Consider the following 16040-nt stretch of genomic DNA (forward strand, 5'->3'; position numbering starts at 1 on the left):
GAGGCAGCTGATCAATGATTCTCTCTCATCAATGATGTTTCTATCTCTCTCTCCCTCTTCCTTCCTCTCTGAAATCAATAAAAACATATTTTAAAAAATTTTGTTTTATTCTCTTGCATTTACAATCTTTTCTAATCATTCCATAGGTGCTATAATTAACCTCACTTTACAAAATTGTTCCTTTCTTTGAGTTGCCTCTTTTTCATATTTATTTTTTAATTAGTTTTAAATTATAGTTGACATACATTATTGTATTAGTTTCAGATGTAAAACGTAGTACTTAGACATTTATATACCTTACACAAAGTGATCAATCTGATAGGCCTACTACCCATCTGACACCATACATAGTTATTACAACACTATTGACTACTAGTATATTCCCTATGCTGTATAAAATTGTTCTTTAACGAGATTTCAATTCTGCTCCAGTGCCAGCTTTTCTGTGTTCATATTGATTAATTTTAGGCCAAATATGTAATTACCTATCCCTGATAAATAATGATTTTACTAGTCACAGAGCAGAACTAAATCATTTAAATTATATTAACTGAAAACCTCTCTGACAGTTAAAAACTATTTTGCCGTAAGTACATTTGACTGACTTGATGCAATTTCTTGCCAGTATTTTTAAGTATAAATTTTTTTAAAAAGACCATTAGAAATCAGAGTAGAAATCAGAGGTCCTCAGTAAATCAAGAAGTGTTTGACACTCTCTGTGTGCAAAACAGGTATGCACATACCCTGACCTCTTATTTTAGATTTGATCCTGCATCTTCAATGTCTGTAGTTAACTCTTTAATCAATAACAAACCAGACATTCCTTTGATTTCCAGTTACACGCTCATTGTATTGAAGAGCATGCAAATGCTTTTTTCAATGCAATTAACTTTTCTGACTGAATAGAAATAATAAAATTGATCATGGAAATCTATGGCACTCAGCACCTGAAGAACTATTTATAAAGAAGAAGACAATACTTTTATAAAAGAGATACTAAAGTGACTTTGAAATTTAAAAAGCCAACATTAGTATATGTACTTTTCTGCATCCTTCTTTTTCCATAGTAAAAAGCAACCTGATCTGGCAGAATCTTTGCTTGGAAAATCTGTTTTGGTTATTCTCCAATGGACTATAACTGTGTTTAGTGGATTACTACCATATGCCCAAATAAATGCATGCTTCCGTAGTAGCCTTCAGTGTTCTAGTTTCAATTTAATTCTTTCATCTTATAAGATGAAAGCTTTTTTTGGGGCAATGGATTGAATGCTTTGCAAGAAGAATCCTTAAATTTGTGTATGATGTTAATTGTACTTTCTCAATTTGACTCTACATTTTAAAGCTTACATTCCCCTGAGACTTTAGAAGCAGTCATCAATCATGTTTTCAGAATCTTCACTTAAAACATTTTTTTTTATTTGACACATATCTGTGGGCACTTACATTATAGATAATTGACTCATTATCCTAACTCTCACCTGCTTCAGTTCATTCTTTAGTCACTTAACACAGGCAAAATAATAAATACTTTCATTGGATGAAAGTATTTATCAACCTAGGATGATGTCTACTAAATAATATGCTTTATAAAAATTCCCTCTTTTTAGATTGAATAATTTAATTTATACCTGACTAAACATTTGTAAATGACAAATTATTTGTAAAAATATGCAAAAAGTTGTTAGAAGGCAAAGATTCATAAAAATGATAATTATTTAAGTATACAAGTTGTCCCAAAAAATATATATACACTTTAATAGCTGATAGCTCAATTGATGTTTCTTTCTTATCAGATTTAGCCCATTGGAATTAGTAAATTATTCAAAGTGTGTATACATTTTTTGGGATACCCTGTAGTAGAAAGTATCCTGCCATTTACTTTATTTTTAATATTTTTATTTTTCAAATACAGTTGACATTAAATATCGTATTAGTTTCAGATATATAGCAGAGTGGTTAGGCATTTATATACTAGTAACTTATGAAGTGACCCCCCCATAAGTCTAGCACCCATCTGATACCTACATAGTTGTTATAATATTACTGATTATATTCCCAATGCTGTACTTTACATCCAAGAAAGAAAAATGAGGGAGGGAGGGAAGGAGGGTGGGAGAGAGGATGAAATGATGAATTAATATTTATTTTAAATCACCAGACGCCTCTTCTTTTCAATGTTTTTTCAAATAAGTTTTTAGTCCTTCTCCCAGTATACAGATATAAAAAAGGAAACTTTGTGAGTAAGGATGGGGCATTTATTAAAATAGTTTTTTTCATTTATTCAATACAAACAACGTTTATGCAGCAACCACTCTGATAACAGGTACTACCCACTGCTTCAGAAATAGAAACTTCAAGGGTCAGGTTAGGAGCAAGACAAGTAATCTGAATGCACTCTGAAGCAGGAAACCTACCAACTCTAGGAGAGAACTATGGCTGGGAGAAAGAAAAAAGGTGCTCAGGAAGCTCTGGTGAGACCGTGGAATACAAACTCAAGCCCAAGCTAGACATGTAGACATCTGGAAAGCAGGTCTACAAGAGACTATATGACCCAACCTAAGAGGAGCAAAGACATACTATCCCCTATTGTGTGAGGACTATGGAATTAGATGTCCAATTTGGCATTCTCGCTAAAAATCAAATTTATTTTTCGTTTACGGTAATACCCATAGATTATAAGTTAAAGTTATAATAAAAGAAAATACCTTTGTTAGTACAAAAACAACCCGTAACATTAAAAAGAGGAGTATTCCTGCTCCCAGAAAGAGAATGAAGACCCATCAGGAAAAAAAAAATGAAGTCCTCAGAATTCCGTCTGTGCTGAAGGAACACTAGAGCTGGGCTTCCAATATGGTAGCCATGAGCAACATGTGGCTATTTCAATTAAATTTCAGTTAAATAAAATTTGAAATCAGTTCATCAGTTGCATAGCTATGTTTCAAGTGCTCAGCATGCCACATGTGGCTACTGGCTGCCCTTCTGAAGAATGCTGATGGAGAACACTTCCATCGCTGCGGCAAGTGGAGGGCCCAGCACTGAACCGGAGAGGAAAAGGAAGAAGAGAGCAGCAGACCCTTCCTCTATTAGACTTGAGAAAAGGAAGTTTTAGTATTTTACAACATGTGTAGCAAAATCAGCTCCCTAAGATTAAAAGTGGAGTCAGTGACATTGTAAAATGTGGTAACATTAGATGTAATGACGATGTTAAAGGTTAATATTCTCTAACAGCTTTTTAAAAGATGCCCTGAATTTTTAAGAGGCTCATAAAAGAATGGGATGATAAAATTTTGTCTTTGAACTCTGTTTTCATTAGATTTGACAATTTCACTGGCCTTTGAAACCATATGTTAATAAGGACCTATATTAAACATCACTAAGCTGATAAGTAGATATTTAATTAACATAATTCTAAATTAAATAAATGTAATATAAAAATTTAAACCATGTCATTCCCATTACTGAATTTATTAGTATATTTGTAATTCACATTTTTCCAGGGAGGAAAAAAATATTGTCAAATATTCCTAAGAGCCTATCTCCTAGCTGAAGTTTCAAATCATTAGCAATCTTCTCTTACGCTGTTCTAGGTATAATATACAATTGTATGTGCTGGTTTTTAGCACAAAAGAATATTTGGTACCTTGGATATTAGTATTTAAAAAGTTTAATCATAGTCATCCAAAAAGATTATAAAATAATATTTAAGATATTAACCAAGATATTGAGCCAAATATTATTACATAGTTCCAATGACCACACTATGGTCCAAGGAGGTAATGTCTGTAAAGCACTTAATGTAGGTCTGGCACATGGACGTTTAATAAATATTAACTGTTATTGTGATCTTTGGCAGATATTCTCTTTATAAAAATGATGATAAATTAGAGCAAATGCCCCCTATTATGACAATATTAACTTTATCACAATTAAAACACAATTTAAAATTCAGAATGCACAGAAGGGGCATTTATCAGATGGTCTCACTCTCAGAAAAAGGAAACAAGACCACCTGCAGAGAGGGAGTGAGGGAGCTAAAGCGGAATCAAAGTCTTTTTAAAAATAGGTATGGCGGTGACTATGACAGAAAACCATTCAGCATTACAATACCAATTCTAAGTAGAAAGGCTCAAATTAAAGAAATGTTATTTTTTTACTTTCTAGTGCAACACTAAATAATCCAGAATTAAGAGCAGGCAAAAGAGAGGGTGTGATCATCAGAATGTCAAAGATTTAAAAAGTAGATGGAAAATCAAGTGGGGAGAGGAAATTTAAGATCCTGACATCATTGAAATGGCTTACAATGGAATCCAAACTGGGTAATAGGATTGATGAGTTTGAAAAGAGGAAGGGTTTAAGCAACTAAATATGGGGACAGAGATGGGCAGGTTTAGGAAGAAGGAAAATAAAAAGAAAGCTAAGAATTCGAAAGTAGAAAACATTAGAAAATGTATATGTATTTTTTAAAAAATCTAGTTGTAATATTGTAGATTAATTATATATACAGGACAAAACTATAAAGTTGGATAATAGTATAGAGGTGGTCCTGGTATATAATAAGGTAATGAAAGAAGGCACCCACTTCATCAGACCCATAACTTTAATGTGAAGGAGAGTTGATTTACCGATGATATGGTAAGCAATTCGGATTTTATACAACAGAGGGCTCTTCTCTAACTAACATGGCAAACAGTGGCATTGAAATACACATGGCAGGTGGAATGTAGTGAAATGATACGTGTGCTCTGGAGAACAATCTGCCCTGGGTCTCTTGAAGATCGAGTGTCTCAGGAACGCCAAGATGACATGGGGCATGAACTGAATCTTAGGTAGGGCAACGTCTATGGGACTTGGAAACAGACTTAGGGATAAAGACTTTTATAGATAAAGTAAATACAGACACTTGGAAGTGAAAATATAAAAAATTATCAATATGCACATCAAGAATGACAACTGAAGAAAAGATGGAAAAGGAAAGGGAAGTCAGATGCTTAAAGTAATGAGGAGAGTAGGAGAGTGCCCAGCAGATGAGGAGGAAGCAGGAATTAGATGGTGAGAGGGTGGACTAATGGCTGTATCCACTTCTAAGGAGAAGCTGTTGACAGATGGAGAAGCAATGTTTTGGAAGCAGTGAAGAGGCTTGCCACCTCCCCCTGCTACCAGCTGTGCGCCAGGGCTCCTGTTCAGCCAGTGTTCTGTGGGTGCCATACTAGACGTCTTTGGCTGGCATTCTGATTGTTTGGTATCCATACCAGTTGCAAAATATGCAGATTATTCCCAATGGCTGCCAGGTGAGGAAAATGGACACATTAAACTTAAATTTAATTAAATTTAAGTAATCCAGGCAATTAAGGGGAAAGCCAGCTTTCAATTATAAAGTGGTAGAAGAGCTTACAGAAATATTAAAGGCAGAGATTTTGTTCACAAGAGGTCAGTGTTACGGGTAGACCTTGCTTTAAAGGAATGAGCGGAAAGCCCGGCCGGCGTGGCTCAGTGGTCAGTGTATCCTTATCAACCAGGAGATCATGGTTTGATTCCCGGTCAGGGCACATGCCAGGGTTGTGGGCTTGATCCTCAGTATGGGGTGTGCAGGAGGCAGCCAATCAATGATTTTTCTCTCATCATTGATGTTTCTATTTCTCTCTCCCCCTCCCTTCCTCTATGAAATCAACAAAAATATACATATTTTAAAAAGGAATGAGGGGAATGAGAAGCAGAAAATCAGTGCTCAACAGGCATCATTTTCAGAAAGGACGGAAGGAGGCAGGTGTCTGGGAGATAGGCTGTTTTTGCATACAGGCAATCCTCGGGTTACGTCGGACTCCACGTATGTCATTTCATGGTTACATTGCCATCTCCCACTTATTTATAAAAAAAAAAAGTTCCGTCATTTCGACATATATACATATGTGCTTTATGTTTTTTGTTATGTATTTACCACAAGTAAAGGTCAGGAATTGTTATCTTTCTTTTAAATTTTTGTTACTGTTTTACTTCATTACTGCTGTGTATGTGCTCCATGTGAGTGACGTAGGTGCTTATGGAGGTGAGTCCAACTTACGGCAAAAATCGCGTTATGTCACCCATAGGAACAGATCTCCCATGTAACCCGAGGACCTACTGTGTTTGCTAATGAGAAGAACACTTCCTGCCTTGGGTAGGGATTTCCTCACTAAGCACACTTCTGGCCTCTTTTCTGCCCCTTTATTCTCTCACTTCCAGTAGAGGCAGAATGAGGAATCTGATCTGTAAATCTGGGGATTACTGGGTGTGCTTAGCTCAGCCCACTCTTAACTCCTAATAACAGGTCTGCAGATACTGTGTTCTTTCTATTCTTCCATGTAAAGAGTTGTACTCTAGAAACCACCTTGAATTGTGACTGCTAGTAATTTCTGCCTCATTGTGGGGTTCAGTGAACAGCTCCATTTACCTCTTACTCTAATCTCTATCCTCCAACCTCAGCAATTCACATGACACTGTTATTTTCTACTAGAGGCCTGGTGCACGAATTCGTGCACCAGTGGGGTCCCTCGGCCTGGCCTGTGGGATTGGGCCGAAACCAGCTCTCCAACATCCCCCAAGGGGTCCCAGATTGTGAGAGGGTACAGGCCAGGCCAAGAGATCCCAGCAATGCACGATCAGGGGTGGGGAGGGATGCAGGAGATTGGCCAGCTGGGGAGGACTGCAGGAGGGCTCCAGGGCATGTCCGGTTTATCTTGCTCAGATCCGCGGGACCCCAGCAGCAAGCTGACCTACCGGTCAGAGTGTCTGGCTCCTGGTGGTCAGTGTACATCATAGTGAGCGGTTGAGCAGCCTTAGCATATCATTAGCATATTATGCTTTGATTGGTTGAACGGACGAGTGGATGACTGGATACATAGCATATTAGGCTTTTATTATATAGGATTAGCCATACTTTTGGTCCGTATTTGTTCAGGATCCAGCCTTGTTGGGTACCTGCTCAGAAATTCCTGGTACTAGTGAATAAAGGAAGGAAAAGATGGGGTAGAGAGAATTTCTATGTCCTTGGAGCTGATCAGTGCCAAACAGAATGGTGATCAATGAGACTAATAATAGGCTAAGTAACCTGCCCATGGGGCCACAGCTGATAAGTGGCAAAGCCAGTGTTTAAACCCAGGCAGTCTAGCTCAGAGTGTAACATTAGAAACACTATCCTCTACCACTTCTCTCTAAGGTGTGCTTCCCATACGAGGGCCCACTACTGAGAAAAATAAACCATTTTATCTTTTATAAATGTCTAAGTAATGATGAATATATTCATAAAATTTATTTTGTCCATTTTTTTAAGATAAAAATGAAGGCTATATCACTCATTACTTTGAACATATCTAATCTATATGAAAGCAGAGAAAGGTCAATCTAGATGGAGCCTGCCAGCTGCTATAGACTTATGATACTGTTATGGGTAATAATGTAGTTACAGCCATGCGTTCTCTCTCCCCCTTCCCTTCAGAGCAGTTACTTGAGAACATGAGACTGTGTAGACTCAGTTCTATTTCCAGTGCCTCACTTCCCATTCTGACTTGTTAGTCCTCTGCAATCATATTTTTGCCTCAATCACAAAATGATCCTGGCAAAGTCATCAAAGCCCTTCTAATTACAGCTGGACTCAGCAGCCCTGGCCTTACTCGACTTCTTGAAGCAGCCAGCACTATTAACTAAGCCCTCCTTTCTGAAACCCCCTCCCTCTTGGCTCTTGGCAATACTCTCCAGGTTCTCTTCCTTCCTCAAGGACAGCCACTTCTCAGGTTCTTTCCTGGTTTCCTTTCCTTCCCCTATTCCTTATGCACCTGGGTTTCCTGGAACTCTGTGCTACACCCTCTTCTGGTGGCATCCTCTTGCCTACTCACAGTGCTCACCTGCCACCTCTGTCTGATACTCCCCACCCCACCATCTATTTGGCCTACAGTTCTCTTTTAAAGAGCTCTCAATCCAATGGTTACTGGTTATTTGTTTCTAGGTGTTCCGCCAGTGCCTCAACAACATGAATTAAGTAACAAGTCTCCCTGTCTTTAGAACTGTGCTTATCTAATACATCCTCATAATTGTGTGAGAGGGATCATAACAAACTCAAATCTAATTATGTTCAGATTCCATCACCAATGGAACAGAATATGGTACACACAGGTATTCTAGGATTTATGTCTTGCATCTCTCTACCTTTTTCTCTAGCCATAATCTTTCCTCTCTACACCAATGGCAAAATCTATTCTTAGCCAGACTGAACTTCTTAACTACTCCATGAAAACACAGTGTTATTTCAAGCTTCCTGCTTAGAAGCCCTTCTCCAGTCCTTACTCAGTCCATCTGAGGAATAACTATACATCTTTCAAGGCTCAACTTAGAAATTTCCTCTTTTGTGAAGCCTTTGATGACCAACTGAAATGAAAGTAATCACTCCCTCCTTTGAGTCCATCTGAACCTGGACAGAACTGTGAACCCTCTGGAGCAGGGGCCATATCTTATTTATGATTATCAATGCCTTACATATAGACGTAATTTCTTAAATAAATGCCTGAATCTCCAAAAGTGGGTAAGGATAAAAAAAGGTGAAAATAGTTTTAGTTCATCACATTAATAACACATTTTACTAGAATGATCTATCGTGATGCCGAAGTTCACTGGAAAAAGTTTATTCTCCCATCGTCTACAAATAACATTAAGTTATGCATAAGATAATATTGCAACTGAAGTTTATAAGGTATTTCTTTCCATGAATCAATGGGCTTAGGCAATAACATCCATGAAATGCCAAAGATTTTTTTGTCTGTAGTTTTCCACTTGGTCTGTTTAAACAGATGTACCTTCATTAAGTTCTCCTTCCTAAAGAACTCATCCTCCAAACTCTCAAAGGTCCAGCACCACATGCACAATTGTCACCAGCACCATTCCTGAGACTTTTAGCTCATTACACAAGATGTTGGTTTTGCTAGAACCTCAGTGAAAGCTTGCCACTGTGTTAACATTCTAAAACTCTTCACTTATTTCTATTTATGGGGAACAGAAAGGTGCAACCAAATGGGATTTGGCCAGTTGAAGACTCAATCTTCAACAAGCATAGTCCCTCACTGTACAATATTCCGTAATTTCCCTCTTATTAAAAACTAGAGGCCCGATGCACGAAAATTTGTACAAGAGTAGGCCTTCCTTCCCCCGGCTGCCGGCACCCGCTTTCCTCTGGCACCCCGGATGCATGCTGCTTCCCTTGGGTCGCCGGCAGGTACCCAGGACCCGGGCTTCGCTCCGGCCCCAGCTTTGTCTGGAAGGATGTCTGGAATGACATCCAGAAGGATGTCGGGTCTAATTAGCATATTACCCTTTTATTATTATAGGTAGTTGCCTGATACTGACATGATTTTCAATGAGATCTTTACACTGAAGTTTTCATATAGCCATGATACATGACCCCCTTCTTTACGTGTAAAACAAAGTGCAAATCTTCCTCAATGAGCCCCAGAAGAATAAAAATCTTTGGACATCTCTTCAGGAAAAACAAAACAAAAACTTTTAAAAATTAATTCACAATAATAATCATTGAAGATTTCTACTCTCTGTATGCTAGTTCTATGAAATCACTGAGCACCTTGATGTAAAAAATAAATAAATAAGCTACATTGAACAGGCTTCACATAGATTAAGGACCTATCAGATTATCCTATTCAATCTTCACCACAATCATACAAATTAAATAATTTTGTTTTATAAATTTAAAAACTAAGGATCAGAGAGACTAAGTAACTTGTTCAAGATCAATAAGTTAATTTAAAAAGTCAAACTCAAGATCATTTGGTTTAAGGTTGTACATTTTTCCATACATGTTTCTGAACTTTAAAAGAAACTGATCCAGGTGCAAGATCTTGGTCTTTCCCCAACATTTGCTTTTGGATGTTTGCTCAGTAACATGATCTCAGTTTCTTCTAAACTTATATTCGCCATCTATTAAAACTAATTCTAAAATATTCATGACTTTCAATAACATTAATAATTGTCACAGAAGTATTTTCCCAAGGTCCTTTCCTAGTCAGCATCCTGCTCCTCAGATTCATCTTTATTTAATTTTGCTCTCTCCAAATGCAGACATGAATCATCAATTTTCCACTTTAGTGCCCATAAGCAATATTTAATTTCTATAAAACATCTTCAAATTGGATATACAAATAGCATGATGAGGCAAAACATGTTCATTGCCAAGAGTCCAAAAGATCTAGATTCAAATCCTGGCTTGGCACTTGTTAGTTCAAATTCTTGGCAAGTTCCTCACAATCATTAAGCCTGTTTCCGCATATTAAGATAGAATTTTACTACTGACCTTACTAGAATTTTATGAGTACTGAAAAAAGTAATGCTTGCAAGGATCCTAACATAGTTCTTGGCTAAGGTAAACAAAAATTACCAGGTGTTGGTAACATTATAATTGGTATCATTAGGTTGAATATATGCAAATTTGTGAATAATCGAGAACAATTGGCAAAGGGCACGGGACATTGATGGAACTAAAACTAGGACTTTAAAAAAATAGTCTTTGCATTTAAATCTTAGGGTATTTCTGGGGAAATAGCTGGTTCTCTGTCTTACATACAAGAGTCATGAAACCCCCTCCCCCATTAGTTGTATTCTGACATTGATTATTCTGACCTGATGCTAGCAGATTTTGCTTTCAAGTCATTCCACCTTTGGTTCATGTCATCGAGTCGATGCTGAAGCATAGTAGCTTCTTCGGAATTTCCTAGTGCCTTTACCATCTTCTGCCTGTTCCCATCAATACTTTTAAATATGTCATTGTGGGCATCAATTTCCGCCTGAATGTCCTAAAAATGGAAAAGCAGAGACAATGCAATGTTAGGTATTAGCATCAACATTACTTGGGATTGCTATACAGAGTTTTAACTTTTTATATTTCATAGATGAGGTGTATTTTTTAAAGAAAAATAGTTAATGTCATCTTAAATAACAAATTCAAGTGATTCCACATTCTTACATTAAAAATAATAACCTTTAAATCTTCAATACCTTGATTCCCAAGTTCTTAAAAATAAAATATATTATAATCTTAATTTCATGTATTAGCTAGTCCGATTCAATCAAATTATTATCCCCTTTATATACGGGTAAAACTCCCCTCAAAATATGAAGTTTTACAAAGTTTGTTAGATATTACATCCTTTTAATTGCTGGTTTTTCACATTTAGACAAATTTATTAATTGTTTATTCTTTTAATCTAATAAAGTTTATTTCTATAATTTTTAGAGAACACTTTCATAAAAATTTCCTGATTAAGAAATTAAAACTAATTGTAAAGTCATATTTCTCCTATTAAATAGATAATATTTTGTTTATTTTTATAAAGTAAATTTTAGTGTAGTTTAAATAAAATAAAAAATTATTATAAATTAATAATAAAAATTTGTTAAAAGACTTTGAAGAGGCATTTTGGCAATATGTATCAAAAGCCTTAAAACTGTTGAAATTGCCTGGTCAGCATGGCTCAGTAGTGGAGCATCGAGGAGGTCAGGGTTCGATTCCCGGTCAGGGCACTGGCCCAGGTTGCAGGCTCAGTCCCCAGTGGGGGGCATGCAGGAAGCAGCCAATCAATGATTCTCTCTCATTGTTGATCTTTCTATCTCTCCCTCTCCCTTCGTCTCTGAAATCAATAAAAATATATTTTTTTCAAAAACCTGTTGCAATTATGTATCCTAGGAATATTTATGTATAAACACATCTATCACATTGATTGTTTTAAAACTGAAAAAAAGTGGACACTATCAAGCACTTCCACTTCTGGAAATATATCCAAAAGATATGAAAACACTAATTCAAAAATGTATCTGCTCATAGCAACATAATTTACAATAGCCAAAACACGGATAAAACCTAGGTGTCCATCGGTGGAGGAATGGATAAAGTAGTTGTGAGATATATATATATATGGGAATGTTTTCTAGCCATAAAAAATGAATAAATCCTACCATTTGTGACAACATGGAAAGACCCTGAAGGCATTATTCTAAGTGAAAGAAGTCACACAGAGAAAGACACATACTGTACAATCTCATGTGGAATCTAAAACAAACAAACTCAGAGAAAAAGAAATCAGACTTTTTGCCATTACCAAAGGTGAGAGTGGGGAGAGGAGAAATTGGAGGAAGATAGTCAAAGGATACAAGCTTCCAGTTATAAGATAAATAAGTACTAGGGATGCAATATACAACGTGATGACTACAGTTAACATTGTTACATGACATACAGAAAAGCTAAGAGAGTAAATCCTAACAGTTCTCATCACAAGAAGACTTTTTCCTTTCTTTTTATTGTATCTATATAAGAAGATTGATGTTAGCTTAACCAATGTGGTAATCATTTCACAATATCTGTAAATCAAACCATGATTCTGTGTACCTTAAACTTATACAAAGATGTATGTCAATTATTTCTCAATAAAACTGGGAAAAAGTGGAAACTATTATAACACATTAATGGTGATATACTAATCAAGTTTAAAAATGGAGGATGCAAAACTATACGTTATGTTAATTTTAAAGTTTGTGTTTAAATCAGCATATGTATTTCTATATCATTGCACACACTTATTGCTTATTACATTTTTATTACATAAAAAATGTAAGCAATAAGTCAAAATAGTATAATCTCTATATAAGAGGATCAATGATAATTTTAGTGTTCATCAAAAGTTAAAAGAAAATCAACATCCAGAAAGTGATTAAAGAAAAGGAAATCAGCAAACATTGTGTGTGTTTTTTAAATTTAACATTTGATGGCATGTTTATTTGGACAAACATATCAACAGCACCTAAAGGAAGAAAACCATCTTATTATGTCTTCTATATCCTTCACAGTCTCTGAGCCGAAAATAAATAGATAACACATAGATAGGTAGGAAGATGATAGATAGATAGATGATAGATAGATAGATAGATAGATGGATAGATGCATAAATGCATGAATGAATATATGAATAAGTTCACTTTGACTGACTGTCATATCAGCCACTCTAGCCCCACAAAAAAAAATCAGATAATTAAAGAATTATAATGGAATATAGTAATAATTTTGTTTAATGTCTTCATTTAAAAAATTTTAACAAGGGAAACTTAAAATTGTTTGGAAGCCTGCATTGCAAAGTCCTGCCTAAGCTTTTTGCTGGAAATTTAGAATAACAAGCAATTAATGAATCATGCTCCTTCACAGATCACTGTGCAATGATTCACTGGTTTTAAAATCAAGACGCCAGCATGGGAGGCTGTCAGATTATGACCCTGATGTAGCATCAAATGCTAAAGTAAATTAAAGTTTCCAAGAAAGAGGGTTTACTCTCACTGCTCAGCTGCGAGACTTGCTCTAGAAAGACTTACCTCTGTCCCCTGAGAGCCTTTCTGAACATTACACAGCACAAAATGGTTACTGATAATTAGTTATGGGAATGCAATCCAGCTAGAAGCACAAAGCAATGTTCTTCCAATCATTTAACATAAGCCAGTCATGTGCACAGAGGGGCCACAGCAAGGTATCCAAGCCATTAAACTAACACTTGAGAGCAGAGAAATATTTTAAAGATTCACTTGTGAGGCTTGAAACCTATCTTCAAACAATGTAAACAGGGGTTTAGAATTAAAGGACTACATGTTTTTCTCTAAGTCAAAGCACCATCAAAAGCCTAAAATGCACCCTTTCTGAAGAATCTTCCAGAAGACAGTTACAAAAGCTCACATCAGCTCACTGATCAACAGTCTTTCTGAATACAACACCCACTCCCCAGGACAAAACAAATTCACAAAAAAGGAAAACATTGATTTTTTTGCTTACTTCTTTAATCATTGACATTTTAATACCAATTTTGTCCTTAACTGGACATACCTTTAATGATACAACCCATAGACATATTATAAGCAAACACTTTATAATGTGTATCACATACATTTTACTTCTTTATAGTGTTCTCTAATCAAGAAGAGGCCCTAATTATGTAAGCAAAACTATTTATTTAGATTATGATAAAAAGGACTATTTGAACCCTCCGACAGGAAACAGATCTAGAGAGTACCACCAGGAAGACTTCAACAACTAAATTGGAGCTAGAATGAATTCATCCTCTCTGGGCCTTGCTAACATAATTTTGGTTTATTTTTGCATGGCATACTTACCTAACCCTACGTGGACACAGCAATGTTTTCCCTGAAGGAGTCCTGACCCCTTTCCTGAAGGTGAAGAAGTAAGGTCAGCAACAACTTCCCTACTGTATCCCAAGGCGCAGGCTAGATCAACAACGCTAACCATTCAGGCAAAGGAAGTCCTCTGTTCCTTGCAGAATAAGACCAGACTTCAGAGGCAGTTAAGGACTGATTATCAGGAGTCAGCAGAATTATGGCCAGAGTTTTAGGTTTTGAAAATGAGGAATTATAACATTAAAAAAAAATAGGTATTATCTAAAAAATAATACAACAACCAGATAATATCATCAAGGGTCATTAGTGATATGGTAAATATACTTTGAGACAGTTTCTAAGACTGCTGGTGAATTATTGCAGTTAATTAGTCAATTTATAATTATAATTAATTTATTTACTTCAATTAATTATCCAATCAATAATTGATAAGCTATGTTTTCTTTCAACAATTAATCTCATTGGTTTTAACCACTCTATTAAGAATTATGAAATTGCCACTTGGTCTGCAGCAGCATTTATTAAGAAATCAATACCAGTAATGTTTTTCCCATTTCCTGCGATTATAAATATATGTTAGACAACAGAACAGAAAAAAAATTTAAAGTACTAAGTGGAACAAGCTTACAATTAACTGCCCTTTCAAGATAATTTGAACAAGCCAACTTACAATGACAAAGAATCAATAAATAAACAAATGACATTTTAAATTCCAGCATAGCAAACACTGCTATTGACAAAAATATTTTTCACAGCAAAAAGTTCCAAATTCTTGACTCTATACCAATTGTTACTAAAACACACTAAAATCCTCACAAATTAAAATACAGCAGCTTTCCTTCCAAGGTGCATACAAACACAAGTTATTAAATGTTTCATGTGGCCGAACTATTGCCCCACCTTAATTATCAAAACCAGATAGTACATTCAAAACGGAACAGGCTTGAAAACCTAGTCAAAGATTTTTCATGTTAAATTTTAAAATCTACATTCGTGGAGCACCCACTCCTCTACGCCTCACCTGTGTAAAGGAGTTCTTATTGCCCAGAAAGTTCTCAATTTCTTCCCACAACACACACACACACACACACACACACACACACACTCTCTCTCTCTCTCTCTCTCTCTCTCTCTCTCTCTCTCTCTCTCTCTCAGTGATTTCCTTATTTTAAACTCATCTCTTAAGACCCAGCTTAAATGTAATTTCTTCAGGAAAGACTTCACCACACTCCAATTAACTTGGGGCTACCTGTATTCTTATAACTCCCTCTACTTTGCTCAATCACCTACCTGTACTAAAAAATTTTCTTATTTAATGTCTGAGTCCTCCCACAAGGCTAGAAGCTCAATGAGGGGAAGTCTCCCTGTTCTCAACTCCACCCCTGAACTCAGCCCAGTGCCACTTCACAAATATTTACTAAACACTGAATGAATGAATGAATGAATGAATGAATGAATAGACCTTGAAATTGGAAACTTACTGTGTCTACAAGGACACATTTAAATATTACAAGTTGAGCAGTAAAATATAGCTTCAAAGTATAATTTTAAGTTAGTCATCATAAAGGAGGTAAATGCTGTAAAGGAAATTTTGTACTGAGTGGTTTCTCTCTGTGTTGTCACTATGGGAAGCATCTTTTCACAACAAGAGTGATATTCAAATTCAGACACATACACACACCCTTAAAGAACCACCATTATCATTAATCATCTAGTAGCAGAACTACATAAATTAATAAAAGGCAACAAGTCACTCAAAATGTTACTGAGCTAAAATTGCCCATTACTCTATCTTCTTTGACTACTCAATAAATGGGACTGTACACAATGCCAATGGCTGA

General features: G+C 36.0%; 1 protein-coding gene across 4 annotated transcripts in view; it reads right to left on the reverse strand.

Moving 5' to 3' along the window:
- UTRN (utrophin) overlaps nucleotides 1–16040 on the reverse strand; it is a 454375-nt gene that overhangs the window by 128206 nt on the left and 310129 nt on the right. For all 4 annotated transcript variants that reach the window (XM_054722125.1, XM_054722126.1, XM_054722124.1 and 1 more), the window contains one exon: nucleotides 10654–10826. In XM_054722125.1, the coding sequence (XP_054578100.1) occupies nucleotides 10654–10826 (173 nt within the window). The remainder of the gene's footprint in view (nucleotides 1–10653; nucleotides 10827–16040) is intronic.

This window comes from Eptesicus fuscus, chromosome 10 (genome assembly GCF_027574615.1).
Source record: "Eptesicus fuscus isolate TK198812 chromosome 10, DD_ASM_mEF_20220401, whole genome shotgun sequence".
NCBI classification, from domain to species: Eukaryota; Metazoa; Chordata; class Mammalia; order Chiroptera; family Vespertilionidae; genus Eptesicus; species Eptesicus fuscus.